At 53.4% G+C, this 11,087-nt stretch overlaps 3 protein-coding genes across 3 annotated transcripts; all 3 read left to right on the forward strand.

Annotated features, from left to right (window-relative positions):
- The first annotated feature begins 338 nt into the window (after positions 1 to 338).
- Positions 339 to 3,593, forward strand: LOC112464651. Its single transcript, XM_025031786.1, has one exon. The coding sequence runs from the start codon at positions 339 to 341 to the stop codon at positions 3,591 to 3,593; it is 3,255 nt and encodes a 1,084-aa protein (XP_024887554.1).
- Positions 3,594 to 3,673: 80 nt separating this feature from the next.
- LOC112464649 lies at positions 3,674 to 5,614 on the forward strand. Its single transcript, XM_025031783.1, has one exon. It carries the CDS (start codon positions 3,674 to 3,676, stop codon positions 5,612 to 5,614), a length of 1,941 nt encoding a protein of 646 aa, XP_024887551.1.
- A 969-nt stretch (positions 5,615 to 6,583) lies between these two features.
- Positions 6,584 to 10,280, forward strand: LOC112464650 (the record flags this gene model as incomplete). Its single annotated transcript, XM_025031785.1, has 2 exons — positions 6,584 to 9,797; positions 9,887 to 10,280. Coding segments are annotated over exons 1-2 (3,608 nt in total), but the record flags the coding sequence as incomplete, so codon positions are not given.
- Between the last annotated feature and the right edge of the window lie 807 nt (positions 10,281 to 11,087).

Consider the following 11,087-nt stretch of genomic DNA (forward strand, 5'->3'; position numbering starts at 1 on the left):
AACGCCCGTGCTCGTTTCCGTGTCGAACGAATCCGTCTTCAATCCGCCGGTGCAGTGCGCGCCTCCACCAGCCGACGACGACTCGCACGCCTCACATCAGCGTCCAGTATCGCGCGCCTCCGCCTAATTGGAATAAATTATTTGTTGAGCTAACTAACGAAGTCGTTAATTTGAAAAGTGACCTTTGCCTTGACGATCGAACCTTCCGCCAAGGTTGAAACACAGCGTCCGTGGTGTCAACACAACAAACATTTTGGTCCTTCGAGCCGGATCGACGTCAAGGAGAACGAAACTTAGCGACTTTCCCGCTCTGTAACTTGTTGTGTATTCCAATCACCATGTCATCGTGCGATGAACTTCTCGCTTTGCAAACTCAGCTCATGGGGCAAATATCGAGAGCGCTGGCCAACTATAAGAAACTCGGGCAAGCGAAGATGACGCAAGCCGTAACTCGACAGCGACTCGCCGGTCTCAAAGACACATTCGCTAAATGTCAGGAGCTCGATGGAAAACTCGTTCTCTATGCCGACGATAAATTGAAAGCCTCTCACTCGTACTTTCAAAACCATCTGTTCGAGAACTGCGAGGATGTCTACAACGAGGCTGCGGACTTCATGGCAGAGGTGCTGGCCACCTTCGAACCACAGCCACCCCACCACTCAACGATCAACGTAAGCGGTCTGGCTGACTCATTCCGTCCGTCCTCTCACTTGCCACGGATCAACTTACCGACGTTCGACGGCAGCTTTGACAAATGGGAAAGTTTTCGAGATCGCTTCACCTCCCTGGTTCGTAACGATGCCACCATTTCTAATGTCGACCGCATGCACTATCTTTGCTCGTGTGTAAAAGGGGACGCAAGTAACGTGTTGACTCATCTCGCGATTACCGAAGCAAATTTTGTGGTCGCGTGGGACATCCTGCAATCGCGGTACGACAATAAGCGTCGTCTAATTACCGGGCATTTACAAACGCTGCTCCAGCTGCCGGCGCTGGTCTCCGAAACTTCCAAAGACCTTCGGAACCTCCGCGATCAAACGAACGCCGCGATACAAGCTTTACAAAATTTAGGGCGTCCGGTGGAACATTGGGATGACGTATTAGTATTTCTCGTTGCGCAAAAACTTGATAAATTCTCGAGAAAGGCGTGGGAACTCAAGCTCGGGGATACGGCAGAGTATCCTAAATACACAGAACTCGATCAATTTCTCGAATCGCGAGTTCGCGCGCTAGAGGCTATCGTGCCCGTGACTCCCAAGGTCGCGGAGTCTTCTAAACCGAAAAACAAAGCTCTCGCATCACACGCGGCGTCGACCGCGACATTATCTTGTCCTCTGTGCAAAAAAAGTCACCTGTTGTACCAATGTTCCACCTTTCTAAATCAAACACCGGCTCAACGTGCCGATTTCATCCGAAAAGTAAAGCGTTGCTTCAATTGCCTCAGCGCAAAGCATCCGGTCAAAGATTGTACAAGCTCCCGCAGCTGCAAGCAATGCAGCAAGCGACACCACACTTTGTTGCATCTCGATGCGTCCGTCAAAAACAATGAAACCGAACCAGCAGAATCCGCAGTCACGGTAGCGGCAATCGAAAAAATCGAAAGTGAAGTCGCGTCACATACAGTCTCGCAAACCGTGTCGCCGAATTCGCAAATTCTACTCGCCACCGCGCGCGTTCGCGTGCATTCATCGGACGGCCGTGCGGTCACGATTCGAGCCCTTCTCGACCAAGGGTCTGCTGCTACCTTGATTACGGAGTCGATCGCCCAATGCCTGAGATTACCGAAGATCTCACGCTCCGTATGCGTCACGGGCATTGGCGATACCAAATCCATCATACGCCACGCTGTTACAATCACATTAACTCCCACGTCGTGCGATGGGCCCGCCTATTCGACAACCGCGCTCATCATGAAATCGCTCACTCGGTATAAGCCGAGCCGTGTCAACTCCATGCGTTCATGGAAGCATATCACAGGACTCAAGCTCGCCGATAGCGAACCCATGAATCTCGACCCGATCGATTTAATTATCGGTGCCGATTTATTCGGTTTCTTACTCTTGGAGGGAGTTCGGAAAGGTGCCGAAAATGAGCCGATTGCTCAGAATACCACACTCGGCTGGATACTCTCCGGTCCCGTTGCTTCCCCTCCTTCCTCTCTTCCCCGTGAATCCGTGCAAATCCATCACGGAACCGTTTTCGATGACCTCGACTCCGACCTTCGTCGCTTTTGGGAGGTCGAAGACATTCCCCGGAAAGCTCACATGAGTCCCGAGGAACTCCAATGCGAGGAACATTTCGCAACCACGCACACTCGCACGCCTGAAGGACGGTACGTTGTCAGGCTACCATTCAAACGCGGCCTCCCTCAGTTAGGCGAATCCCGCTTCGCCGCCCTTTCGAGTCTCAGGCGCGTAGAACACCGTCTTGAACGTGAGCCGACCACCGCTTCCGAATATCGCGAATTCCTGGACGAGTACGAAAGGCTCGGCCACATGGCCAAGATCCCCCCGGAAGATCTCGACGTTCACGTCACTAAACGATACTACATTCCGCATCACGCCATAGTACGAGCCACCAGCGAAACAACGCGTCTCCGCGTTGTATTCAACGCCTCCGCGCGAACCACAAATGGCACCTCCTTAAACGATCACCTCCTGATCGGGCCAAAACTCCAACGTGATCTCGTCGTCGTGATCCTCCGATGGAGGCAGTACCGATATGTTTTTACCGCCGACATAGCGAAAATATATCGGCAAATCCGTGTTGACCCGCGCGACACAGATTATCAGCGCATTTTATGGCGTCGCTCTCCTTCGGATCCCGTCGAAGAATATCGGATGCTAACCGTCACGTATGGCTGTGCCTATGCTCCCTTTGCAGCCATTCGTTCCATAGAGCAGCTCGCCACCGACGAGGGATCGCAATTCCCTCTCGCGGTTCCCGTCCTACTCGAAGAAACATACGTCGATGACTGTGTTTTCGGCGCCGACGACAAAGTTCTCGCGCGTCAAACCCGGGATCAAGTAAATGCACTATTGGCCAAAGGTTGTTTTCGTCTCCGAAAATGGGCAAGTAATTGTCCGGAGCTCATCGCCGACCTCGATCCCTCCGATCATGGCCTCGCGAATCCCAAAGTTCTCAAGAACGATGAGCATCTCAAAATTCTCGGGATTGCCTGGAATCCGCCTCAGGACGTGTTCCAATTTCAAGTCGCTACCCAAAATCCCGGCACAACAAAACGCGCCATTCTCTCAACTATTGCCAAACTGTTCGATCCGCTCGGCTGGGTGGCCCCGGTCGTCGTCACCGCAAAAATTTTTATGCAGCAACTCTGGCTTTTAAAAATAAATTGGGACGATGAGATTCCGGACACTCATCTCCGTCCATGGGTATCATATCATTCAAAGCTTCCGTGCGTGAATCAAGTCCAAATACCCCGCTGGACAAAGCAAGGCGCCGACACCTTGCATCTCGCCCTACACGGGTTCTCCGATGCATCCACAAAAGCCTACGCTGCCGCCGTTTATCTTCGAACGGTGCACGTCGATGGTACGCTGCGGATGGAACGGTCACCGTCTCGCTTCTCATAGCAAAATCAAAAGTTGCTCCCCTAAAAATTATCACTGTGCCTCGCTTAGAATTACTTGCCGCGCATCTCCTCGCGGGTCTCATGCATTTCGTCCGCACCACCCTTCAAATTCCGCTGGGCGACTGCCACTGTTGGATAGACGCGGACATCGTACGGGCATGGCTTAGCAAATCTCCTTCTCATTGGAAAACTTTTGTCGCCAACCGGGTCGCGGCAATTCAGACGGCACTCCCCGAGGTGGTTTGGCGTCATGTGAACACTCACGACAATCCTGCGGACTGCGCGTCGCGCGGTCTCGCTCCCGACGAGATTCAGCTACATCCGTTATGGTGGACCGGCCCGTCGTGGCTGAAAGAATCACCCGAGTTCTGGCCCGTTCGCGATCTCCCAGCCGCTCATGATGCTACGGACGGCATTCCAGAAGCACGACCTCAACCAGTCGTGTGCGTTCTAAGCCCCTCGGAACCGTGGGATCTCGCTTCTCGGTTCTCATCTTGGCCGAAACTTTTACGAGTTACCGCGTATATGCTTCGCTTCGTCAGGCGGGCACGCATCCGCAACCAGTCTCGCGAGGCCGAGGCAGCACGCGACCTTCGCCCCCCACTCCTTCGCACCGACGACATTCAGGACGCAAAGCGTTATTGGCTGCGATCAATGCAGAACGATACGTTTCGCGACGAAATTGCGAGCCTCAGAAACAAAACTGCGCTGCCGAAAGCCAGCCCGCTTAGATCCTTGCATCCGCACATTGACTCTGACGGCCTGCTCCGCGTCGGCGGCCGGCTCCAAAAGTCTAACCTCCCAGAAACGATGAAGCATCCCATCGTCCTTCGATCACATCCGCTTTTAACTCTCATCATCGAGCACCACCACCTCCGCACAATGCACGGGGGTTCCCAACTCACTCTCGCGTCCTTACGCACGGAATTTTGGATACTGCGTGCTCGCGCTACGGTTCGATTCGTTCTACACAAGTGTGTCCGATGCGCCCGCGAAGCGGCCAAAGTGTCAAACGAACTCATGGGTGAGCTACCGGAGATGCGAGTAAATCGGGTCTCCCGCGCTTTTCTGCATACGGGTGTCGATTACGCAGGGCCCATCGCCATACGGACAGCCCCCGGTCGCGGTCAGAAATCTCATAAGGCGTACATCGCATTGTTTATATGTTTGACAACCAAGGCCATACATCTCGAACTTGTCAGCGACTACACCGCAGCGACGTTCACCGCAGCGTACCATCGATTTGTATCGCGTCGAGGCTTGCCTCAGCACATGTATTCCGACAACGGAACGACGTTTCACGGCGCCGATCGGCAGTTATCCGACGCCTACTATAAAGCCGTTCGCGAACCGAACTTCCTCAATCGCTCCGCTAGCGAAAAAACGACCTGGCATTTCCTGCCTCCGGCCGCGCCACATTTCGGCGGTCTCTGGGAGGCTGGTGTCAAAAGTGTCAAACACCACCTAAAGCGATGCATCGGGTCTCATACACTTACCTATGAAGAAATGACAACGATCCTCTGCCGCATCGAGGCATGCCTAAATTCGCGACCTCTCGCCGCTATCTCCGAACATCTCGACGACTATCAAGCGTTGACCCCCGGTCATTTTTTAGTAGGCGCTTCCCTTGTGGCTTCGCCCGAGCCTAGCGTGCTCGACATTAACGAAAACCGACTGTCTCGGTGGCAGTTGGCTCAGCGAATTACCGAAGGTTTTTGGAAGTCTTGGTCGCACGATTACTTGCACACCCTTCAGCAAAGGCCGAAATGGCGCGTCGTTCAGCGATTAGCCCGACTGGGTCAAATCGTCCTCATTCGCAACCCGCTCGCGCCGCCGAGCCAATGGGAACTCGGGCGCATAACCGTGTGTCATCCAGGCGACGACGGTTTGACCCGAGTCGTCACCGTGAGGACGAGTCGGTCGGAGTACAAGCGCCCCATAACTAAACTGTGCTTCCTCCCGGTGGACATCAACAACGAACAGCCCATAGATTCCGCCATGGCGGGCGGCACCACTCATTAATTGACACATTTTTGTTATTTTCCCTCGTTGTGACATATGTTGTAAAATAATAATTTCGAATGTATTTATTCGAGGCGGGCGGTATGTTCCGGAATCAGCGAGCAACGTCGCGTTGCGATAAGCCCTCTCGTTATTGGACCGCATGGCCCGTCGTTACACGTGCGAATTCCCCTCCCACCGAAACAGTCAAGTTTGCGCGATCACCGACGATCGACATGTGCGTCGCTCTCGATAGTCGAGTCGGCAATTAGCTACCACACGAAACGCTTCGAATTCGTGCCGGGCAACTACTGTCTATTCGTACGCAATCCGAACGAGTTGATAATCGTAATCGTAGACAACCTACTGCCTACACCCTGTGTGAAAGAACTGTCTGCCTCCGGAGTTGCAACCGCGGTGCGCAAATTAAACGGACGTGCCTATTTTCCACGCGCGAGCCCGTTCAGCAGGACCCCTATTCTGTAACTCGTAACGACAGTGTCGGTATCGTTACGTTGTCGTTGCGCAGGTATACTATATGGAAAAAAAGCTGCGCAACGACGACATAACGATACCGACACTGTCGTTAGAGTTACAGAATAGAGGTCCAGAGCTCCAGAAACCACGACGCGCCCGTTATCGTTAATTCACAAACGCCCGTGCTCGTTTCCGTGTCGAACGAATCCGTCTTCAATCCGCCGGTGCAGTGCGCGCCTCCACCAGCCGACGACGACTCGCACGCCTCACATCAGCGTCCAGTATCGCGCGCCTCCGCCTAATTGGAATAAATTATTTGTTGAGCTAACTAACGAAGTCGTTAATTTGAAAAGTGACCTTTGCCTTGACGATCGAACCTTCCGCCAAGGTTGAAACACAGCGTCCGTGGTGTCAACACAACAAACATTTTGGTCCTTCGAGCCGGATCGACGTCAAGGAGAACGAAACTTAGCGACTTTCCCGCTCTGTAACTTGTTGTGTATTCCAATCACCATGTCATCGTGCGATGAACTTCTCGCTTTGCAAACTCAGCTCATGGGGCAAATATCGAGAGCGCTGGCCAACTATAAGAAACTCGGGCAAGCGAAGATGACGCAAGCCGTAACTCGACAGCGACTCGCCGGTCTCAAAGACACATTCGCTAAATGTCAGGAGCTCGATGGAAAACTCGTTCTCTATGCCGACGATAAATTGAAAGCCTCTCACTCGTACTTTCAAAACCATCTGTTCGAGAACTGCGAGGATGTCTACAACGAGGCTGCGGACTTCATGGCAGAGGTGCTGGCCACCTTCGAACCACAGCCACCCCACCACTCAACGATCAACGTAAGCGGTCTGGCTGACTCATTCCGTCCGTCCTCTCACTTGCCACGGATCAACTTACCGACGTTCGACGGCAGCTTTGACAAATGGGAAAGTTTTCGAGATCGCTTCACCTCCCTGGTTCGTAACGATGCCACCATTTCTAATGTCGACCGCATGCACTATCTTTGCTCGTGTGTAAAAGGGGACGCAAGTAACGTGTTGACTCATCTCGCGATTACCGAAGCAAATTTTGTGGTCGCGTGGGACATCCTGCAATCGCGGTACGACAATAAGCGTCGTCTAATTACCGGGCATTTACAAACGCTGCTCCAGCTGCCGGCGCTGGTCTCCGAAACTTCCAAAGACCTTCGGAACCTCCGCGATCAAACGAACGCCGCGATACAAGCTTTACAAAATTTAGGGCGTCCGGTGGAACATTGGGATGACGTATTAGTATTTCTCGTTGCGCAAAAACTTGATAAATTCTCGAGAAAGGCGTGGGAACTCAAGCTCGGGGATACGGCAGAGTATCCTAAATACACAGAACTCGATCAATTTCTCGAATCGCGAGTTCGCGCGCTAGAGGCTATCGTGCCCGTGACTCCCAAGGTCGCGGAGTCTTCTAAACCGAAAAACAAAGCTCTCGCATCACACGCGGCGTCGACCGCGACATTATCTTGTCCTCTGTGCAAAAAAAGTCACCTGTTGTACCAATGTTCCACCTTTCTAAATCAAACACCGGCTCAACGTGCCGATTTCATCCGAAAAGTAAAGCGTTGCTTCAATTGCCTCAGCGCAAAGCATCCGGTCAAAGATTGTACAAGCTCCCGCAGCTGCAAGCAATGCAGCAAGCGACACCACACTTTGTTGCATCTCGATGCGTCCGTCAAAAACAATGAAACCGAACCAGCAGAATCCGCAGTCACGGTAGCGGCAATCGAAAAAATCGAAAGTGAAGTCGCGTCACATACAGTCTCGCAAACCGTGTCGCCGAATTCGCAAATTCTACTCGCCACCGCGCGCGTTCGCGTGCATTCATCGGACGGCCGTGCGGTCACGATTCGAGCCCTTCTCGACCAAGGGTCTGCTGCTACCTTGATTACGGAGTCGATCGCCCAATGCCTGAGATTACCGAAGATCTCACGCTCCGTATGCGTCACGGGCATTGGCGATACCAAATCCATCATACGCCACGCTGTTACAATCACATTAACTCCCACGTCGTGCGATGGGCCCGCCTATTCGACAACCGCGCTCATCATGAAATCGCTCACTCGGTATAAGCCGAGCCGTGTCAACTCCATGCGTTCATGGAAGCATATCACAGGACTCAAGCTCGCCGATAGCGAACCCATGAATCTCGACCCGATCGATTTAATTATCGGTGCCGATTTATTCGGTTTCTTACTCTTGGAGGGAGTTCGGAAAGGTGCCGAAAATGAGCCGATTGCTCAGAATACCACACTCGGCTGGATACTCTCCGGTCCCGTTGCTTCCCCTCCTTCCTCTCTTCCCCGTGAATCCGTGCAAATCCATCACGGAACCGTTTTCGATGACCTCGACTCCGACCTTCGTCGCTTTTGGGAGGTCGAAGACATTCCCCGGAAAGCTCACATGAGTCCCGAGGAACTCCAATGCGAGGAACATTTCGCAACCACGCACACTCGCACGCCTGAAGGACGGTACGTTGTCAGGCTACCATTCAAACGCGGCCTCCCTCAGTTAGGCGAATCCCGCTTCGCCGCCCTTTCGAGTCTCAGGCGCGTAGAACACCGTCTTGAACGTGAGCCGACCACCGCTTCCGAATATCGCGAATTCCTGGACGAGTACGAAAGGCTCGGCCACATGGCCAAGATCCCCCCGGAAGATCTCGACGTTCACGTCACTAAACGATACTACATTCCGCATCACGCCATAGTACGAGCCACCAGCGAAACAACGCGTCTCCGCGTTGTATTCAACGCCTCCGCGCGAACCACAAATGGCACCTCCTTAAACGATCACCTCCTGATCGGGCCAAAACTCCAACGTGATCTCGTCGTCGTGATCCTCCGATGGAGGCAGTACCGATATGTTTTTACCGCCGACATAGCGAAAATATATCGGCAAATCCGTGTTGACCCGCGCGACACAGATTATCAGCGCATTTTATGGCGTCGCTCTCCTTCGGATCCCGTCGAAGAATATCGGATGCTAACCGTCACGTATGGCTGTGCCTATGCTCCCTTTGCAGCCATTCGTTCCATAGAGCAGCTCGCCACCGACGAGGGATCGCAATTCCCTCTCGCGGTTCCCGTCCTACTCGAAGAAACATACGTCGATGACTGTGTTTTCGGCGCCGACGACAAAGTTCTCGCGCGTCAAACCCGGGATCAAGTAAATGCACTATTGGCCAAAGGTTGTTTTCGTCTCCGAAAATGGGCAAGTAATTGTCCGGAGCTCATCGCCGACCTCGATCCCTCCGATCATGGCCTCGCGAATCCCAAAGTTCTCAAGAACGATGAGCATCTCAAAATTCTCGGGATTGCCTGGAATCCGCCTCAGGACGTGTTCCAATTTCAAGTCGCTACCCAAAATCCCGGCACAACAAAACGCGCCATTCTCTCAACTATTGCCAAACTGTTCGATCCGCTCGGCTGGGTGGCCCCGGTCGTCGTCACCGCAAAAATTTTTATGCAGCAACTCTGGCTTTTAAAAATAAATTGGGACGATGAGATTCCGGACACTCATCTCCGTCCATGGGTATCATATCATTCAAAGCTTCCGTGCGTGAATCAAGTCCAAATACCCCGCTGGACAAAGCAAGGCGCCGACACCTTGCATCTCGCCCTACACGGGTTCTCCGATGCATCCACAAAAGCCTACGCTGCCGCCGTTTATCTTCGAACGGTGCACGTCGATGGTACGCTGCGGATGGAACGGTCACCGTCTCGCTTCTCATAGCAAAATCAAAAGTTGCTCCCCTAAAAATTATCACTGTGCCTCGCTTAGAATTACTTGCCGCGCATCTCCTCGCGGGTCTCATGCATTTCGTCCGCACCACCCTTCAAATTCCGCTGGGCGACTGCCACTGTTGGATAGACGCGGACATCGTACGGGCATGGCTTAGCAAATCTCCTTCTCATTGGAAAACTTTTGTCGCCAACCGGGTCGCGGCAATTCAGACGGCACTCCCCGAGGTGGTTTGGCGTCATGTGAACACTCACGACAATCCTGCGGACTGCGCGTCGCGCGGTCTCGCTCCCGACGAGATTCAGCTACATCCGTTATGGTGGACCGGCCCGTCGTGGCTGAAAGAATCACCCGAGTTCTGGCCCGTTCGCGATCTCCCAGCCGCTCATGATGCTACGGACGGCATTCCAGAAGCACGACCTCAACCAGTCGTGTGCGTTCTAAGCCCCTCGGAACCGTGGGATCTCGCTTCTCGGTTCTCATCTTGGCCGAAACTTTTACGAGTTACCGCGTATATGCTTCGCTTCGTCAGGCGGGCACGCATCCGCAACCAGTCTCGCGAGGCCGAGGCAGCACGCGACCTTCGCCCCCCACTCCTTCGCACCGACGACATTCAGGACGCAAAGCGTTATTGGCTGCGATCAATGCAGAACGATACGTTTCGCGACGAAATTGCGAGCCTCAGAAACAAAACTGCGCTGCCGAAAGCCAGCCCGCTTAGATCCTTGCATCCGCACATTGACTCTGACGGCCTGCTCCGCGTCGGCGGCCGGCTCCAAAAGTCTAACCTCCCAGAAACGATGAAGCATCCCATCGTCCTTCGATCACATCCGCTTTTAACTCTCATCATCGAGCACCACCACCTCCGCACAATGCACGGGGGTTCCCAACTCACTCTCGCGTCCTTACGCACGGAATTTTGGATACTGCGTGCTCGCGCTACGGTTCGATTCGTTCTACACAAGTGTGTCCGATGCGCCCGCGAAGCGGCCAAAGTGTCAAACGAACTCATGGGTGAGCTACCGGAGATGCGAGTAAATCGGGTCTCCCGCGCTTTTCTGCATACGGGTGTCGATTACGCAGGGCCCATCGCCATACGGACAGCCCCCGGTCGCGGTCAGAAATCTCATAAGGCGTACATCGCATTGTTTATATGTTTGACAACCAAGGCCATACATCTCGAACTTGTCAGCGACTACACCGCAGCGACGTTCACCGCAGCGTACCATCGATTTGTATC

Source organism: Temnothorax curvispinosus, unplaced genomic scaffold, assembly GCF_003070985.1.
Source record: "Temnothorax curvispinosus isolate PA1 unplaced genomic scaffold, ASM307098v1 QBEX01014393.1, whole genome shotgun sequence".
Classification (NCBI taxonomy): Eukaryota; Metazoa; Arthropoda; class Insecta; order Hymenoptera; family Formicidae; genus Temnothorax; species Temnothorax curvispinosus.

Excerpts from the sequence above, each read along its gene's own strand:
- LOC112464649 (XM_025031783.1), top strand. The coding sequence starts at position 3,674 with ATGCATTTCGTCCGCACCACCCTTCAAATTCCGCTGGGCGACTGCCAC.
- LOC112464651 (XM_025031786.1), top strand. The coding sequence starts at position 339 with ATGTCATCGTGCGATGAACTTCTCGCTTTGCAAACTCAGCTCATGGGG.